General features: G+C 47.5%; 1 protein-coding gene across 1 annotated transcript in view; it reads right to left on the bottom strand.

Annotated features, from left to right (window-relative positions):
• Positions 1-12,959, bottom strand: part of RANBP9 (RAN binding protein 9) — an 81,659-nt gene extending 68,700 nt beyond the window's left edge. Inside the window, exon 1 of the mRNA XM_063451718.1 lies at positions 12,725-12,959. Coding sequence (XP_063307788.1) covers positions 12,725-12,872 — 148 coding nt within the window. The 5' untranslated portion in view covers positions 12,873-12,959. The remainder of the gene's footprint in view (positions 1-12,724) is intronic.
• Between the last annotated feature and the right edge of the window lie 8,173 nt (positions 12,960-21,132).

Below are 21,132 nucleotides of genomic sequence, written 5' to 3'. Positions count from 1 at the left end.
ATCATACACTTTAACACCTAAAGTCTCACCTGTTTCAATCGGTAACAAGAAGAAGGATGGTTTGAGCATACCTAACACACATGCCCCTTCCCAGTCCTGTGGCAACTCCGAATAGGCTTTCTTACCACAGATCCAGTACAAATTTGCTGGGGCTCTCCAGGTAGATGTGATGGATAAATCAAACCACACATCCTTTAAACTGGCATATCTAGCAAACGGGTTAGATGGTTCTGAGACATTTGAAGCCGACCACCAAGTTGTATTTTTAGTATCATCATCATAAGCTTTTTGCCCTAGACAAGTTAATTCTCCTACAGAAGTATTATACATTATTCCTTTCCTTGCTATGCAAACATAACCTATGATGGAGGTCTTTAATCTCCACTCAGATTTACCTCTAACACTCATATGATAATCGGCTTGTGTAGATATTAGTTGGTCAACTGCCTCAGAACCGGACATTACCTCCTTTGCTTCCCAAGGCCATTGGTCTCCCATGTTAGTACCTCCACACACATAGCAGTTGGTAACATTAAGACTACCGGCAATACTTTCAGCTAGGTCAATGAACAGGTTTTTAGCGTTATGGGGGATCTTATTATCTATACTCATCTCTTCATAAAAGGAATGGTATACTTGATGAGTCTGGGAGGATACCGTATCAGTCTCTATTCCTATAAACAATAATGTCCCAGGATCTAAACCCGTCCCGTATATTTGAAACCCAAATAAATTTCCATACTTATCTAAGAACTTGTCGGGGTTATTAATAAGTATATGGACTGGGTTGCATTCCATAGACTTACAATAAGGGCTAGTCGGCAACTTAGTCACTATCATGTCTTTGTCTACTGTCTGTCCCCAAGTTGCCCACCCCACACAAGACCAATATGGGCAAAAGTTATAATCTCTATTTGGGCATCTAGGACTTACATATTTATTTTTGCTACTGGGACAAATATATTTATCGTTAGACCCATACGTCCTCTCCCATCTAAGATCCCTACATACATTCCACGGCTTTCTACCACTCGATATCGCTTTACACGCATCAAATAGCAGAACACCCGAAGAATGTACGGATTCTAACACCGTTTTATTAATTAGGGTCCCCTGAGGATCTCCATTCCTGAGAGTCAACCAAATTGTACGAGGTTGATACTCCGGACTGAAGCACTTAGGTTCTCCTACTCCTAAATGGCACACACTATAATCTATATTTAAGTATCTACATCTCGATACATCTCCTTTACACTCGTATTGTGAATGCCAAATTAGGGTTTGGGAAATATGGTTACCTGTTCTCGTAGTCTTAATGCATACCTCACAGCTAGGAGTGTCGGTACCTCTACCTTCCTGAATATAAAAACACATGTAAATAAACACAATCAAAAGCACATCTTTCGCCGTCATCCTCAGTCTTCGTCCGTGCGATGGAACCTCAGCTTCCAGGATGTGAGGGCTGCAGGGAATGGAGTTCTGCTCGTCTTCACAGGTGTCCCTTCGAGACTTTCCTGGCTTATACACTATGTGATGGTAAGCGGACAGGCTTTATTATGGCCTTCTCACTCACACCTGTAACAATAAAATTTGTAATCCACAATAATTCCTCGTTACTCCGACTGAGTAGTGCGTTTTAACCGGATCTTGCAGGGATTCTCTGGATCTACTGTAACTTGCCAAGAATCGACTGCTGCTGGTTTAACCCTGGAGTGATGTATCCACGGAGTCACTTCTGCTACTTTTATTGCTGTAGGGGTAGACAAAAGAACAACATAAGGACCTCTCCACTTGGGCCCTAACGGTACATTATTCCACTCTTTAATCCACACTTGATCTCCTGGATGATAACTATGAACAGGGGGATAAATATTCACAGGTAATCTATCTTGTACCCATTTCTGTACCTCCTCCATAGTCTTACCCAACTCTACAACCTGCTGCCGGGTAATTCCTTCTCCCAACTGACTCAAGTCCCCCCTTAAGTTACCAAGTACGGGAGGTGGTCGCCCATACATGATTTCAAAAGGAGAGAGGCCCATCCTTCTGGTAGGGGTACTGCGGATTCGCAATAAAGCTATGGGTAAGAGAACGTTCCACTTAAGTTGGGTTTCCTGACACATTTTAGCCAACTGGTTCTTTATAGTTCTATTCATTCTCTCTACCTTACCAGAACTCTGGGGTCTATATGCAGTATGAAGCCTCCACTTTATACCAAGCATATGAGTCAGTTGTTGTAGGCACTGATGAACAAAAGCTGGACCATTGTCCGATCCTATAGAACAGGGTAGTCCATATCGGGGTATTATTTCTCGTAGCAGGAATCTTACAACTTCTCCTGCTTTCTCTGTACGAGTAGGACATGCTTCTACCCAGCCTGAATAGGTGCACACAATTACCAACAGGTAACGATGTCCACCCGATTTAGGCATAACTGTAAAGTCTATTTGTAGATCGGACATGGGGAGTCCCCCCATAAACTGAACTCCTGGTGGCTTTACTGGTCCTTGTCTTGCATTATTCTTAGCACACGTTACACATCTGCGTACAATGGCCTGAGTCAAGTTGGACAATCTTGGTATGTAGAAATGTTTTCTAAGAGATTCTTCAGTACTGTCTCTCCCAGAATGTGTCCCGTTGTGATAATTTTGGACAATTTCTACCGCTAGCGATGCTGGTATAACTATTCTTCCATCTTCTAGCTGATACCACTTGTTCTCCAGATACTTTCCCGGTTCAGTCTTTAACCACTCCTCTTCTTGAGCTGTATAAACTGGAGTCCATTGGGACAGTGGAGTTGGTATAAGAGCAGCTATATGCCCCACATACTCCTGTCTTCCTGATTCAGCAGCACGCTTAGCTGCACTATCTGCCATCCGATTTCCCTTGGTTACATCACCATCTCCTCTCAGATGCGCTCGACAATGTATGATACCGACTTCTTTCGGCTCCCACACTGCTTCCAATAGTTGTAGGATTTCAGCTGCGTACTTGATTTCTTTGCCTTCTGAATTCAGTAGTCCTCTTTCTTTATACAAAGCTCCGTGGGCATGAGTGGTTAAAAACGCATACTTAGAGTCCGTATAGATATTTACTCTTAAACCTTCAGCCAATTGTAACGCTCGTGTTAGTGCTATTAATTCTGCCTTTTGTGCTGATGTTCCTTTCGCCAGTGGCCGAGCTTCTATCACCTTGTCTATTGTTGTCACTGCATATCCTGCATAGCGGATCCCTTCTTTCACATAACTACTGCCGTCGGTGTAATATTGAACATCGGGGTTCTGGATGGGAAAATCACGAAGATCTGGTCTACTTGAAAATACTTCATCCATTACTTCCAAACAATCATGTTGACTTTCAGTAGGTTGCGGCAAAAGGGTAGCTGGATTTAAGGTGTTTACAGTCTCTAAATGCACTCTTGGGTTTTCACACAACATTGCTTGATACTTGGTCATACGGCTGTTACTAAACCAATGATTTCCTTTGTAATCCAACAACGTCTGTACTGCATGTGGGACTCGTACATAAAGTTCTTGACCCAGAGTGAGTTTATCGGCTTCAGCTACTAGCAGGGCGGCTGCAGCTACGGCTCTTAGACAAGGTGGAAGTCCGCTGGCCACTGCATCCAATTGTTTAGACATGTAGGCAACAGGTCTTTGCCATGATCCCAAGTACTGTGTCAATACTCCCACAGCCATTCTTCTTTGCTCGTGTACATACAAGTAGAATGGTCGTGTGTGATCAGGTAGACCTAATGCTGGGGCACTCATCAAAGCCTTCTTCACATCTTCAAATGCCGTTTGCTGTTCTTGGGTCCATAAGAAGGGGTCGTGCTCTGTACCTTTGATGGCTGCGTACAGAGGTTTTGCCAGTATCGCATAGCTGGGAATCCATATCCTACAGAAGCCTGCTGCCCCCAAGAATTCTCGCACTTGTCTTCTATTCTTGGGTATTGGTATTTGGCAGACAGCTTCTTTTCTCTCTGGCCCCATAATTCTTTGACCTTCAGAGATATGGAATCCTAGATACTTGACAGTTGGCAAACACAACTGAGCCTTCTTTCTAGACACCTTGTATCCTGCCTTCCAGAGAATGTGTAGTAGATCGTGCGTTGCTTGCTGACAGATTTCTTTTGTAACTGCTGCTATCAACAAGTCATCTACATATTGTAACAATACACACTCTCCTGGGATGGACTCGAAATCCAATAGATCTTGACTTAGGGCTGAACCAAATAGGGTAGGTGAATTTTTAAACCCTTGGGGCAGTCTTGTCCAAGTCATTTGGCGTTTTGAGCCCGTTACAGCGTTCTCCCATTGGAAAGCGAAAATACATTGGCTTTCTGCGGCAATTCGGAGGCAAAAGAAGGCATCTTTGAGATCTAAGACTGTGAAGTAAGTAGCCCCGCCCGGAATTAAAGCAAGCAGGTTATATGGATTGGGTACAACTGGATGTATGCTAACAACCGCATCATTGACTGCTCTTAAGTCCTGCACAGGTCGATACTCATCTGTGCCGGGCTTTTGAACAGGCAGCAATGGGGTGTTCCAGGGGGAAGTACAGAATTTTAGGATACCATACCGTATGAACTTATCCAGATAGGATTGGATGTTCTTCTTAGCCTTCTGCGGAATGTGATATTGTCTTAGGCTCACTGGATAAACCCCATGTTTCAGTTCAATTTTTATTGGTGGAATATTGCGGGCCAGTCCTGGTGGGTTGTTCTCTGCCCAAACTCCTGGTATGTTAAACAATGTCTCATCACTCCTAGGGTTTTGGCTAGTCAACACTGTATAAAGTCGCCACTCTTCTTCCTTTGGTACGGATAAAGTCATAATACCTGAAGGTCCATTAAACTTTAAAGATGTTGTTCCATCTGGTAGGAACGTAATCTGCGCTTGTAATTTGGATAGCATATCACGTCCCAGCAATTGGACTGGACATTCAGGCATATAAAGGAATTGGTGTTTTACTACGTGGCCTCCCAATGTACAGAGTCGACTTTTAAGAACCGGTCTTTCAGCACTTCTTCCAGTTGCTCCTATCACAGTAATAGTCCTTCCAGATGGAGGAGCAACTAGATTAGTCACCACTGAATGTTCAGCACCAGTGTCGATCATGAACGCACTCCTTTTCCCCCCTATTGATACATCGACCATAGGCTCCGCTCGACCAAGGGGGATGGAGCCCGGTCGGTATCAATAGTCCTCCATGACCGTGTCAGCCAATCCTACAAAGTCCCTACCTTCTCTATCGCGAGACCTTTGCGCTGCTGGAATATACCTGTCTTCCCTAACACTTCCTCTGTTCCCATTACTCCCTCTATAACCATTACTCCCTCCGGGACCTCCTCTACCTCTCGCTCTGCCTCTAAAGTTTCCGTAGCCTGCCCTGGGTTGGTCTCTCTCGTACTGCTCTCTTTGCGGACATTCGTTCCTCCAATGCCCTTCTTCCTTGCAATACGCACACTGATCCCTACTCAAAGGCTCCCTACTCCATCTATTATTGCCTCTATCTGGGCCCCGTTTATCTACGCCTGCGATCGCTACCGCTAGCATATCAGCCTTTTTACGCATCTTGCGCTCCTCCTCTTTCTTGCTTTCTGTTTCCCTATTCATATAGACCTTATTAGCTACCTCCATTAGTTGGGAGATTGACATACCTGCAAACCCTTCTAACTTTTGTAGCTTGCGCTTAATATCTCCGTAAGCTTGGCTGACAAAGGCGGAGTTAACCATTCGGGAATTGTCTGCGTCTTCCGGATTAAAGGGGGTGTACAAGCGGTACGCCTCCAATAATCGGTCATAAAAGACACTGGGCGCTTCATCGCTTTTCTGGATCACCTCAACTGTCTTCGACATGTTAATGGCTTTCTTTCCTCCGGCTTTCATGCCAGCAATTATAGCGTCTCTATAGGCTCTGAGTTGAACCATATCAGCACCATTTACGTTCCAATCGGGATCAGTGTTGGGATAATGTGTTGCGGCCCATGCTGCTGGATTAGCTTGGTTCAAAGCACGGGCTCTATCCTCTAATGCTTTAATGGCTGCTTGATTTATTCTTGTCCTTTCCTCATTGTTAAATAAAGTCATTAATAACTGCTGGCAATCAGCCCATGTCGGATTATGTGTCTGTACTATTGAGGTGAACAGATCAGTCATGGCTTGTGGTTTCTCAGTATACGAGGAATTATGGGTCTTCCAGTTTAAAAGGTCGGTAGTGGTGAAAGGGACATATACGAAGACAGGGTCAGCGTGTGCCATTTGACCTGCGGCATCGATATAAGCTGACCCGGGATTTAAGCGAAGAGGCATCTGATAGTGCTTTAATTGTTGGGCACCAGTCAACTGTCGGGTTTGGATGGGGCTACGTAGGGAAGCGTCAGTCATGGGTTCCGGTCGGGGAGAGATAGGGTATGGGGATGTGGGAGGTCGGTTTTGGGAAAAGGTCGTAAATAAAACACTTCGAGCCGAGCTAGATGAAGCTTGACCGGAAGTCTGAAGTGGCGCCAAATCAGGATATTCGTTTCTAATGGGGGTGGATTCTGGTTCCGGAAGGGGAGATTTAGTACGAGGGGGGGTGGATCCTGTACTGGAGGAGGAAGCGGAAGTGGATGAGGGTAATGAGGGAAGGGTTACAGGACTTCCTGTATTTGCGTCACTTCCTCTTACCGGAAAGTAAGGGGGCGGCAAAGGGATCTCGGACTCAGGGGGCGTGTCCAAAATGGGCCTAACACCAGCCCTAGTGGACGAACAAGTCCTAGCTACCATGAGGCGACACTGTTCCTCGTGGCATGTCCGGAGCCATTTTGGCGAGTCATTTACGGCCTGTCTCCAACAATCAATATAAGGAAACTGGCCGTAAAGTTCAGGCCTACCCGATACAGCCACGTGTAAGCGCTGTACCAGAGTTGGATCCAAACTGCCACGTGGCGGCCATGCCGCAACCAAAGTAGGCCACTCCCTAGTACACAAAGTGACCAAACGTACAGGAGACATCTTTACCCCAAAATCACAAACTTTGAATCCCTTTTTAAAATTCTTAACCATACATCCTAAGGGATCCGGAATCGTTGACTGCGACGCACCCATACTTAACAATGGAACGTCGTCGACAACGAATACTATACACGCGTACTATTCAACAGTCACACCCGTTTCCTCTGGCAACAGCACCACGTGGTACGGTTACCAAGTGAAACGTACACAATAACAATAAACACTCAGGGAATTCCCGTACACACACAGCTGCTACACCAGTCACTATATAATCAATATTATGCCCTTTGGCGTAACTACACAGTCACCCACGCTATAATTCTCTATATACGAATTACCCGTCTATAACACACCCCAGTAACATCGTCTTTTACAAATAGCGGTTACAGTACGGTTAGCATAGGTCAAAGCACAAGTTAAGGTCACAATACAATTATTAGTGGTTATGGTGTTAAACATGCAATGGACGACAATGATTAGTACTTATTATATAATGTCAGTAAATATACAGGGTTATGGTACCGTGCACTATAATACAGCAACACACTATTAACACTCTCGCTATACGGCTGAGCTCGCGCTATCTAACAAGATATACACTTTACTAAACAATCGTTAACACATTTACAATTCCCAACTAAACTATTGGCCAGTACCTTGAATGGACTACCTAAAACTATATACACCCGTTTTGGTTAGCCACACTGCCCAATCACCACATATACATAGCGAGCTAGAGATCCGAATTTACACAGGCGCCTCTTAGTCGCACTATACAACGAGCTAGAGATCCGAATTTACACAGGCGCCTCTTAGTCGTACTATCAAAAGTCTAGTGGGTTCCAAATTTACACGCCTTCCCACTTAGCCCAGATAGGATGAGAACTAGCGAACCGAATTTACACAGGCGCCGCTTAGTCTCCCGGTCCCTCCGACCTAGCGAACGTAATATACACCCTAGAACGCTAGTCTAGACAAGACACCGGTGTCCGGCTAGGGCTATTTACACCAGGACCCCGCCTGACTAACCAAATCAAACGGTCTGACTAAAGAGCGTTCGATCGAGCGGTGCGCCTTCGCTCCTTCCCTCCGACAGAGGGGGCAGATACAGATTCAAAACCCCTTTGGGCCTACCGCACAATCGGTATACCCCTAGTGGGTCCTGCCGTCTAAAACAGCAGTTGTCTTACCTCCTCGTTCCTGAACCTGAGTTCACACTCATCGACGGGGACACCCCAGCACTTCTCACGTAGAGGCCGATGATCTCCTGGACAACAGACCAGTGGCGCCGAGACGAAGGGAGGTCCACGCAGAAGTTCAGGGGTGCAGCCGTAGAGAACGTGGGCAAAGATAGACCGTCTCACGCCTCTGCCTCTCAGCTACCGTTGAACGATGAGCTTCCCGGCCAATGCACCAAATGATACCGGAGAAACTGACGGAAGCCAAGCACAGAGAGATGGACACAGGTTTCTTCAGGAAGGAAGAGATTCTTTATTGGATCACCGATCGGGACTCAGAGGGACTAGCGTCACCAAAATACAGCAAAGTCTGAGTACTGAATACATAGAGTACATTCCTTATATAGCACTGTAGCTCCTCCCACAATTAACTACACCCACACATACCCTTAACCTATTTAATGAATAGAGTCTAAACTCATCCATCCGGTCTAACCACGTGGCTCATCTGATACAAAGGAGAGGGACGCGTAATTCCAGTTCTTACATTCCTGCACCTGGTCAGTACAGTGATGACAGTATCTTAGCTACGTGTAATTAACCAACTGATACTACAAACACATATACATACATATGCCTTGTGGCAATCTTAGCCTGCTAAACTTGTATTTTACTGGAATTACATCACACAAATAGAAAATAAAAAGAAGGTTTAAAAAGTAACTGCCACTAGTACGCTTATAGCACAACAAAATATGTAACAAAAAGTAAATCACTGGTTGTGCAATTTTTTTTATTTTATTTTTTAAATATCAAGTTTTTCTTTTCTTTTCTTTGCATGCTTCCCCGGGCACAACATTTAAATAATTTAACCCCTGTATTGCACTGCTGAAAGAAAGTGTGTGCATGCTCCATACTCCACAGAAGCCACGAAAGCAAGATTGAGTCCAGAGCATCACGGAGCAGCAAAGACAGAATTACTGCAGCGGTAAGTGTATTTTTTTTTTGTTTGTTTTGTTTGCAGATGCTGCTTTATTTACCTCAGAAAAAAGGCTGCAGTTATGATTTTTGCACAATCAAATATCTAACTTTAGTTACTTATGCTATGTGACAGTTGCACTTTTAGTACGCAGTGTTTTTGACATAAATCGCCAGGATCCATTTACTATTTCACATTGAAATCATATAAATTCTACATATGGTCCGACAGACCGCAATACGGATTTGCAGAAACATGACAACGTAGCAATCCCTTATCTGGGAATAGCTGATTGATTCAGTATTAATAAATAAATAAAAAATTCTATCCAATGTTTTTGTTTACTAAAATGGACCATTAGTATATTATTTACATAATATCACTGACCCCAAAGTTCGACATGCTCTAAGATCTTCTGTTTGTTACATTATAGTGTAATTTTTAGACAGCAGTACACTAGAACGTGAACCTGTTTTAACTGCAACTTTCACTTCAAATGGGAAGCTAAAACCCAAAGCAGTGAGAATTGATGCACGACTCTGTCAAAGGACCACTGTGAGGCCTACAACAAATCATCCATTTTAATAAATGGTTTGTAAGAGGAATCTCCAATGAAGTCTTAATACATGCAAGATCCACAAGAGCCTTCTACCAACCCTACCTCCACTATTCCATGAGGAATCAATGGGGGGGATGGGTAGGTGCTGGTATTAGTATTTACACTTAACCATTTTTAAGTGAACTTTTTCCAGTTAAATTAAGCTATATTTTTATTGTAAATATAAACAAAATATCTTGATTGATTTTTTTCTTACCTACACAAGAGCTTAAAATGTTTATCCTCTTTCCCAACATATTATTAAATATTTGGCTGAATATTTTGGTATTTTTTTTAAGGTCTAAAATCCCTTGCAAGCAAGGGCATGTGTCCTTTTGTTCTAGTTTGTTTAAACTTGTAATGTCACCATAATCTTTACCTGGTATCTGCATAATGTACCACGCTGTGAAACATGGTGGTGACATAATTTAACATATAATAATAAATATTACCCGGAGTACAAAAAAAGAAAAACAAAGACTAGCTAGAAGATTGGGTGTCTCCCATGAGTCAGTGAGGCATGACAGGTGGGGTCCTAAATGGTAACCTAACTTCAGCAGTGATTGAGCCTGTTATGACAAAGGAGCAGACAGTGCTGGCAGTGAAGGAGGGGAGGAAGGGGGGACAGCGCTGGCAGTGAAGGAGGGGAGAAAGGGGGGACAGCGCTGGCAGTGAAGGAGGGGAGAAAGGGGGGACAGCGCTGGCAGTGAAGGAGGGGAGAAAGGGGGGACAGCGCTGGCAGTGAAGGAGGGGAGAAAGGGGGGACAGCGCTGGCAGTGAAGGAGGGGAGAAAGGGGGGACAGCGCTGGCAGTGAAGGAGGGGAGAAAGGGGGGACAGCGCTGGCAGTGAAGGAGGGGAGAAAGGGGGGACAGCGCTGGCAGTGAAGGAGGGGAGAAAGGGGGGACAGCGCTGGCAGTGAAGGAGGGGAGAAAGGGGGGACAGCGCTGGCAGTGAAGGAGGGGAGAAAGGGGGGACAGCGCTGGCAGTGAAGGAGGGGAGAAAGGGGGGACAGCGCTGGCAGTGAAGGAGGGGAGAAAGGGGGGACAGCGCTGGCAGTGAAGGAGGGGAGAAAGGGGGGACAGCGCTGGCAGTGAAGGAGGGGAGAAAGGGGGGACAGCGCTGGCAGTGAAGGAGGGGAGAAAGGGGGGACAGCGCTGGCAGTGAAGGAGGGGAGAAAGGGGGGACAGCGCTGGCAGTGAAGGAGGGGAGAAAGGGGGGCAGCGCTGGCAGAGAAGGAGGGGAGAAAAGGGGGACAGCGCTAGCAGCGAGTGAGGGGGGACTGCGCAGGCAAGGAGCGGAGGGGGGACTGCGCAGGCAAGGAGCGAAGGGGGGACTGCGCAGGCAAGGAGCGAAGGGGGGACTGCGCAGGCAAGGAGCGAAGGGGGGACTGCGCAGGCAAGGAGCGGAGGGGGGACTGCGCAGGCAAGGAGCGGAGGGGGGACTGCGCAGGCAAGGAGCGGAGGGGGGACTGCGCAGGCAAGGAGCGAAGGGGGGACTGCGCAGGCAAGGAGCGACTGCGCAGGCAAGGAGCGACTGCGCAGGCAAGGAGCGAAGGGGGGACTGCGCAGGCAAGGAGCGAAGGGGGGACTGCGCAGGCAAGGAGCGGAGGGGGGACTGCGCAGGCAAGGAGCGAAGGGGGGACTGCGCAGGCAAGGAGCGAAGGGGGGGACTGCGCAGGCAAGGAGCGACTGCGCAGGCAAGGAGCGACTGCGCAGGCAAGGAGCGAAGGGGGGACTGCGCAGGCAAGGAGCGAAGGGGGGACTGCGCAGGCAAGGAGCGGAGGGGGGACTGCGCAGGCAAGGAGCGAAGGGGGGACTGCGCAGGCAAGGAGCGACTGCGCAGGCAAGGAGCGAAGGGGGGACTGCGCAGGCAAGGAGCGAAGGGGGGACTGCGCAGGCAAGGAGCGAAGGGGGGACTGCGCAGGCAAGGAGCGAAGGGGGGACTGCGCAGGCAAGGAGCGAAGGGGGGACTGCGCAGGCAAGGAGCGAAGGGGGGGACTGCGCAGGCAAGGAGCGAAGGGGGGGACTGCGCAGGCAAGGAGCGAAGGGGGGGACTGCGCAGGCAAGGAGCGAAGGGGGGGACTGCGCAGGCAAGGAGCGAAGGGGGGAACTGCGCAGGCAAGGAGCGAAGGGGGGACTGCGCAGGCAAGGAGCGAAGGGGGGGACTGCGCAGGCAAGGAGCGAAGGGGGGACTGCGCAGGCAAAGAGCGAAGGGGGGGACTGCGCAGGCAAGGAGCGAAGGGGGGGACTGCGCAGGCAACGAGCGAAGGGGGGGACTGCGCAGGCAAGGAGCGAAGGGGGGGACTGCGCCGGCGGTCGAGGGAAGGGGGGGACTGCGCCGGCGGTCGAGGGAAGGGGGGGACTGCGCCGGCGGTCGAGGGAAGGGGGGGACTGCGCCGGCGGTCGAGGGAAGGGGGGGACTGCGCCGGCGGTCAAGGGAAGGGGGGACTGCGCCGGTGGTCAAGGGAAGGGGGGGACTGCGCCAGCGGTCGAGGGAAGTTGGGAACTGCGCCGGCGGTCGAGGGAACTGTGCCGGCGGTCAAGGGAAGAGGGGACTGTGCTGGCGGCAAGGGGGGGGACTGTGCTGGCAGCGAGGGGGGGGGGGACTGTGCTGGAAGCGAGGGGGGGGCAGTGCTAGCAGTGACGAGGGGGGGGCAGTGCTAGCAGTGACGAGGGGGGGGCAGTGCTAGCAGTGACGAAGGGGGGGGGCAGTGCTGAGGGGGGGCAGCGGCACTGCAGCAGTTACAGCCAGTCACTACCCACTGGGGGAGAGGAATGACACCAACTGATAGATACTTCCACATCTCGCCTCCCCCCCATTATCACGGCACTCAGGCCGTCTCACGGCTCGATTAGTCCCCCCACATCTATAATCTCCCCCCTCCCTCTTCCGGCTGCCCTCACAAACACAACAACCCCCCTCCTCCATCCCCCTCAGCCCACAAATGGCCCCTCCGGCCCCCCCGCTCACCTTTGTAGTGGACTCGCAGGTTGCCGTGGGACAGGCCCAGGTAGCTGCACTTGTCCCGGGGGCTCCAGGCTCGGGGCGGCTGGTCCCGGGGGAGGAGGAGAGCCGGGGAGACCCCGAGCAGAGGGCTGAGGAGAGGAGGAGACGACATGACACACCGTGCAACAACAACACAGGACACAACCACACGGGGGCCGAGCGCACATAACCCGACACAGGAAGCAGGAGGAGCCGCCCACAGCCCTGACACACAGTGTGTGACACAATCACTACTATCACTACTGCACGGACTGACACAATCACTACTGCACTGACTGACACAATCACTACTGCACTGACTGACACAATCACTACTGCACGGACTGACACAATCACTACTATCACTACTGCACTGACTGACACAATCACTACTGCACTGACTGACACAATCACTACTGCACTGACTGACACAATCACTACTGCACTGACGACACAATCACTACTGCACTGACGACACAATCACTACTGCACGGACTGACACAATCACTACTGCACTGACCGACACAATCACTACTGCACGGACTGACACAATCACTACTATCACTACTGCACTGACCGACACAATCACTACTGCACTGACCGACACAATCACTACTGCACTGACTGACACAATCACTACTATCACTACTGCACTGACTGACACAATCATTACTATCACTACTGCACGGACCGACACTATCACTACTGCACTGACTGACACAATCACTATTATCACTACTGCACCGACACAATCACTTCTGCACGGACTGACTCACACTGACACCATCACTACTGCAAGCACTGCCTCACACTGACACCATCACTACTACACAGACTGCCTCACACTTACACAATCACTACTACTGCATGGACTGCTTCACACTGACACAATCCGACTGCATGGACATAATCACTACTACTACTGCACGGACTGCCTCACACTGACACCATCACTACAGCTACTGCACGGACTGCCTCACACTGACACCATCACTACTGCACGGACTGCCTCGCACTGACACAATCACTACTACTGCATGGACTGCTTCACACTGACACAATCCAACTGCATGGACTGCCTCACACTGACACCATCACTACAGCTACTGCACCGACTGCCTCACACTTACACAATCACTACTACTGCACGGACTGTTTCACACTGACACAATTCTACTGCATGGACTGTCTCGCACTAACATCATTACTACTGAACAGACTGCCTTACAATGACACCATCACTACAACTACTGCACCGACTGCCTCACACTGACAATTACTACTACTGCACCGACTGCTTCACACTGAAACAATCACTACTACTGCATGAATTGCCTCTCACTGACACAATTCGACTGTGACAAACTCCCCTTTTCAAGTGAGTTTGCCACAAGTTCTTGGAGGGGCCTGCTTGCCAGCCTCCTGGCCACAGATTATGGACCCTGTAAACTGTGATATTACAGTCTCAGTTTGTCTATTTGAATTATATGGTTCGGTAATTGAGCAGCCGCACGAACCGGAGGCCACCCTGGAGCGTGTCAAGCATAATTGATACATTGTTTCAATTTCCACCACAGTGGTCTAAGTGTTCATCTGGGTGGTGGCCACGAACACCACAAGGTGGTGGCCATCTTGTTCACATGGACCAAAACCGCGAATAGATTTCAGGGGTACTATTTTCGGCATGAAAATTTCGTGGTTCCTGGTCGGTCCTCCAGCGGCATTTAGCCGCGATTCTATGGAACTATTTTCGGCTATTGGACCATGCCTGCAGTCGGTGAAATAAATGACTTCCAGGAAATTCCTCAACCCTTGAACTGATCTGGGTGATTTTTTGGATATGTTGGTCACCCAGATCAGGGTTATCAGGGGATGTAATTTTTCGGATTTTATGTATTTTTAGGGTGCTTTTGAGGTGTTTTAAAAAGTATGTTTTTTCTGTGCTTGGAGATAAGTGGATTAGAATTGATACAGTTACTGATCCAATTATCTCCCAGGCAGAGGGGAGGGATTGTGTGCTGTATGTGGGAGTGTCGTCCCCGGATTGGAGATCTACATTCACTCTGGGGATTGCTATATCACAATACTCCCCTGAGTATAATCACTAGCTCTTCTAAGAGCTGTTCCTGCTACGATCTCTGGACTAGAAGAGGTCTACCCACTGGAAGCTGGATCCTGTTCTTGGGTCTAAGGTGGGTGGAGGACGGCGAGAACTCAACCAAGTTGCGGCATTTCGTGGGGTCTAAGGGGGTTATGCTGTTCCAGTACAGTGCTTATGGTGCTCGCAAGTACTAGGAAGCAGCGATTGACGGAGGTACCTGGTCCGGGTGCTAGGCGGTCCGTCACACCGACTGCATGGCTTGCCTCGCACTGACATAATCACTACTACATGGACTACCTCGCACTGACACAATTGTCACAATCAGGCACCTTGCTTATCGGCATCCCGGGAGGAAGTGAGAGTCATGAGTCACTTCCTCCCAGAGAGTGGAGCTGCGTGAGGCGGGTAGTGGCTGTGAGTAAGGGGCCAGGCCAGGAGAGCGACAGGAGCTGTGTGTATCTATATGTCTGTCAGTGTGTGGGTGTCTGTGTATCTGTATGTCTCTTAATGTGTGGTGTGTATCTGTATGTCTGCCTGTCTGTGTATCTTTATGTCTGTCAGTGTGTGTGTGTATCCTTTTTTTTTTTTTTAATGCCATTTAATACTTTTAGTTGGAAAGTGAGGCGCATAAAAACCTATCTGCAGCCCGAAGAAGTTTAGCCTATTTTAGTTTTGGCCCATTCCTACTGCCAGGTTGTGCAGGTCTTCACTAGACCCCCAATGCTTCCTCATGGAGTAGCTTTGAATTGGCTAAGATCATCAGTAGTGATCTCACCCTAGGGAAACAATAAAACTAAATACAACATGTTTGTTTTCTTTGTGTTAACTCAACAATTAAAGAGGACTCACTGGTTAAACAGACTATATTAACCTTAGAATGTAATTTAAAATGTGAGATATGTGTTCACTAAATTGTGTATTACAGAGAATTAACAAGGGAGCGGCATATTTGAGAACAAACTAGCTGAACTGAAAAAAGTCTTCAAATCAACTAATTTTCCAGTACAATTATTAAATAATAAAACGTGTAATTCCTTTAATTATCCACAGGTAGACAACTATCATTATGTTATCTAGCTATCCAAACTTTGGGTACATACAAACCTTCACTGTTATTTTACAGCCCATAGTCTCTTTCATGTACCGGTAAGCTATTTTACAGGATATTAACAAAGCATGTTTTCACATCTCTTTTAGTTGCATATTTTCCAACAATATCATAAGCACTTATTTCATAATTTGATTTTAGTTGAGATTCAGCATCATCATTATAATTTAAAAAATAATAATTAAATTAATCATGTAAACTCTCAGACAGTGACAAGCTGAATACAGTGTAATCACAACCAGACTATATAAAAACACCTCATCCTGTATATATTGTGTAATGGGAGAAGTTTGCCAGAGACCAGCACACAAAGCAATAGCTCTAGGCCTCAGCGGGATGGATGTTCAGTCCTAGGGGAAGGATTGTTCAAAGAAATACAGGCTTTGCCAGCAGATGAAGTATGAAAGAAGCCAGTGTCTGCTTAGAAGGATTAACTAATTCACTGCACACATTAATCCATTACGTTCAATATAAATGGACAAAAGAATCATCTCTGGTATATGAAGTGCCACTTTTAACTTTTCCTGAACAACATTCATTTTTTTTCTTTCTAATGCACAGATGAGGTCTGTATTCTCTTGTAGTCTTGGCAAACATTTCTGGATCTTCCAACACGCTTCTGCACAAAAAAAAAATATTTAAAAAAATCGTATCAGCAGGATTAAAGGAACACTATAGTCACCTAAATTACTTTAGCTAAATAAAGCAGTTTTAGTGTATAGATCATTCCCCTGCATTTTCACTGCTCAATTCACTGTCATTTAGGAGTGAAATCACTTTGTTTCTGTTTATGCAGCCCTAGCCACACCTCCCCTGGCTATGATTGACAGAGCCTGCATTAAAAAAACTGGTTTCACTTTCAAACAGATGTAATTTACCTTAAATAATTGTATCTCAATCTCTAAATTGAACTTTAATCACATACAGGAGGATCTTGCAGGGTTTATCAAGCTATTAACATAGCAGGGGATAAGAAAATCTTAATTAAACAGAACTTGCAATAAAGAAAGCCTAAATAGGGCTCTCTTTACAGGAAGTGTTTATGGAAGGCTGTGCAAGTCACATGCAGGGAGGTGTGACTGATGTAGAATTATTAAAAATCTTTATTGAACCTGTATTGAATTATTGTACTAACTCCATTTTAATCTCACACTATGACAGAACCTCCATTTTGTCCACATTACCTGACAGATCCTCCATTTTAAACTACATTACATGACAGAATTTCCCAGCAACATTTAGTATAATGAACAGAGACTGTATTTTCTATAAAGACATGACTAACCCCGGAATTGCTGAATCTCCTGTAATTTGCAACATAGTATAATCTGAAGGCCATGAGAACACTGTACTAATGAAATGTTCTATTCATAAAAGAACCTTGCACCTGATCACGAGACTGACATCACTAACTACGTAAAATGACGCCCAAGCCCCCCTTTCCACCGAGTAAACCTCATGCTCTGAAAGATGGCGCTTGAGCCATCCGTCCACACCCGTGTCCAGAACAATACCACCTCTCGGTGGGAGGACACCTAGCTAACCACTTAGTTTTTGAGCCAATTAATCATATTGATGGGTGGACATTGACACAGACACTTAACAATTAAACCAATTAATGATGTTTATTTACTGATATCTCGATAATCAATGATGATGCAAAATACCCTTAAAAGGGCCTGCGAGCCCGCTCTTTCCTCAGATGCCAATAAATTTCCTCGAAGTTATTGTAACCTGAACTCCGTGTGTCAGTCTGAATTACTTCTGCGTATACGCAATTTAATCATCTCAAATTTAGACAGGAACAGATAGACATTTAAACATCTTTGTTTATTTCTAAATTATACTATAACAATTTGGCGCCCAACGTGGGGCATCGGGCTATGGCCTCTGGCCGGTAAGCCGTCCTAAGGAAGACGCTGTTGGACGGAGGAATCCGGGGGGGAGGAAAGGGAGACTGATCACCTCTGATTACACGGTAGAGACTTCTGCAGAGCCACCGGTATGTTCCGGCCCCTTTGATTGACCCGTCCACGTGTCTGTGACTGCTTCCCGGGAGGACATCAAAGACAGGTAATATCTTGCCCGGTGTCTTGTTACTCACTTGTTTACCTGCATTTAGTCTATCTGTTGCCTGGGTGTGTTTGTATTGGCCTGTTTTAGTTTAAGTGCCCGGGTTGAGTGTTTATCTGTTTACCCCTTTTGGGATAAAGGGGGGTGGACCTGTGGTAGTTTGCCTGGGGGTCCTCTGTTTGCCTGTTTACTCCTTTTAGGAACCACGTGGCTGTGGTTGTAAGGAAAAAGGGGGGTGGACCTGTGGAAGTTTTCCTGGGGGTCTTCTTTGCCTGTTTACCTCTTTTAGGAGCCTCGTGGCTGTGGCTGTAAGGAAAAAGAGGGGTGTTGGATCTGTGGAGATTGTGTAGACTCATAGTTTCCTGGGGGTCCTTCTGGTGTCACTTTGATAGCCTAGCTAGCCTCATTGTGCACATAACTCTGCTTGCAGAGAGGTGGTACCCTCCAGCTTCGAGCGCTGAGGCTGGTGGCATTCCAATTGTTATTTGTGGTGCGTGGATTCGGGCAGGCATTGCTGTCTCCATCACCACGGGGTAGTGAGACTTATGAGTGGGTTCATAGGGGCGCTACGGGGGTGAGGATAGAGGTGGCCACACTTAGTGGACTGCTGTAACGAGGGAGGCTTACGGATCTCGGACCGGTGTTAGTTGTTTTCGTGGCCGCTGGTAGTGAGACTTGAGGAAGTCATTCTCCGAGCGGGGACACTACGAGGTTGAGGGAGGTGACTTTGGTCACACGAGTAAAGGAAAGGGATTACTGTTGATTTTATTTGAACTGTGATGCATGCACTGTATTTCAAATGAATTGTTTTGTTTTTTTGTTTAATTAGGAGTCATTCAAACTCCTGTGTCTGTCCCTCAAATTTCACCTTACCTTTTACTTTTCCTATACTTCCTGTATTATTTACTCTATCCACTCCTATTTCTCTTGATAGAGAAGTGATTGGTCACACACTTCTCACTCCGCTCCAATCCGTGACTACCACCTCGGGTAGGCGGATTTAGTGACTGGTCTACGTTTTGGGAAGACACACTTGAGGGGGACCCACCCTTCTTGAGTGGCAGTCGAGCATTGTAGACGTTCTGTTTCATTTTTCTTTCCCTATATCTGGGACGCCTGTATAGGGGGGGGATATGGGACAGGAATTGAGTAAGCCCGGTAGGGGCTGGCTCGCATGTGATTTAGTTGAAGACAGAGAGGGTGAGGAGATGGTTAAAGGTGTTGAAAAGATTGCTAAAGTGTGTAAAATTGCTGTGCCTTCATGTGGTAGATTGCAGCCAGAAAGCTGGCGTAGATTACTGACAGAGAAGAAAGGCAAGCTTACAGATAATGATTTATTGCGTACTGCTGAAGCGTGGTACAGAGTAGCGAAGGCTATTCAGCAGGAAGGTTGGGTTAAGGAAGAGATAAATCACAAAGGTGTAAAACTGTATGTATATCATAATAATTGTGTTGCTGGGGCATTCCCTCAGCCAGCGCCCCAAAATGGCGCCCAGGGGATGTTCATTCCCAAGGTTCAGTCAGCAATAGGTGATAGCCAGCTGACCATGTTCCCCACTCCCAATCCTCCCAACACCCATCCCGTCACTTCCCCTGTTTGCCCGGTCCTGAATTCTGATGGATTCACCATCCCTAACATTCCCATCATCCTCATCCATCCCTGCACTACCTTCTGTGTCTAATCCAAACATTTCATCTACCATTCCTTCCCTACGCTCTCTCTCCATTGATAATCCTACCCTCCCATCTGCATCCACCCAATTCACTAACCCCTCCTCCCTTGCTACTGCCAATCCTACTGCACCCGCTCCGGCTCCTCCTTCTACACCCACCTCTACTAATCCCTCTCCGTCCTCTCCCTTACTCACTCCTCCCACAGCCCAGGTTCCCGCCTCCTTCCCTAATCCCTACCCAACTATCCCGCCCTCCCCAAGTTCCGCCCCAGCCCCCACCCAGATGGCCTGGCCATACCCCTTCCCATACCCCATGTCCCTGCCCTATCCAAATTATCCATACCTCCTTCCCCAAGCCACTCCCCAGACCCCGGTCATGCCCAGTCCGGCACAGTCTGCCCCGGATGTGCCCACATCCAACATGGCCGCCACTTTCTCCCTTAACCCTAACGCAGCTTCCTTTCACGCCTCCAATATGGCGGCCCCCAGTCCTCCGGCACCCCTGATGCCGGTACTTCCCGATGATTATTCACCCCAAGCTCATAACCCACTAGCCACCCCAGCATCTGGGAATCCCTCATTTCCCCCGGTTCTCACACCTCAGGTGGTCCCCTTACGTAGAAGGGCCCAGACCACAGATGAGGATGAGGATGACGAGGTATCCCAGGACTCATTGGAGGCTGCGGGGCCCTCGGCCCACCGTTCCATCGATGATCCTTTTGGACATAAAGGTCGGGGAGAACGGGCCCCTCCTAAATATGTTGCTTTTAATCCTACTCAAGCTAGTGCTCTAATGAAATCACTCCCTGACCCAGAAAAGCAGCCTATGCCTTTTTACCGAGGGATAATTCAGATTCAAAAGACTTATTCCGCAGCATGGCGTGATTTACTGAGCATTTGTGCTATTAAAGCCGGGGATGCATATTGGCCCAGCATGGCCCGCCACCTCAGTACAGATCTGCTTGTAAGTGATATTGATTACCCCTCCGGAGTAACTTTTTGTAACCAACTGAAAGAATGGGCTAAGGACAAACTTGCAGATCAGGCTGCTGGCCTTACTGATATTATACAAGATAAAGGAGAATCAGTGGAAAGGTTTCATGCAAGACTGTTTCAAATGTTTACAGATTTGGGTTTTGATCTTACTGACAAGATTCATTCACAAATGCTGTCTGGTGCATTTGTCCAAGGTGTTAAAGACTCCATACGCAAGGGAATCATTGCTGCACGCCCTGAATATAAGGTAGTCCTTCTGGATACCTTACTCTTAGTTGCTAGAGGACTGGAATCTGCCCAGACTCCTAGAAGGCCCAGTTCAGCTCCTCTCATGGTGTCCCGCCCTGCACCAGTTCCCAAAGGCACTAAACCTGAGGATGGTTATTGTTTTAATTGCAAGGCTAAAGGACACTTCAAAAACGATTGCCCAGAACCTAAGAGA

This window comes from Pelobates fuscus, chromosome 4 (assembly GCF_036172605.1).
Source record: "Pelobates fuscus isolate aPelFus1 chromosome 4, aPelFus1.pri, whole genome shotgun sequence".
In the NCBI taxonomy this organism is placed as follows: Eukaryota; Metazoa; Chordata; class Amphibia; order Anura; family Pelobatidae; genus Pelobates; species Pelobates fuscus.
This window is presented reverse-complemented; position numbering and strand designations above follow the sequence as displayed.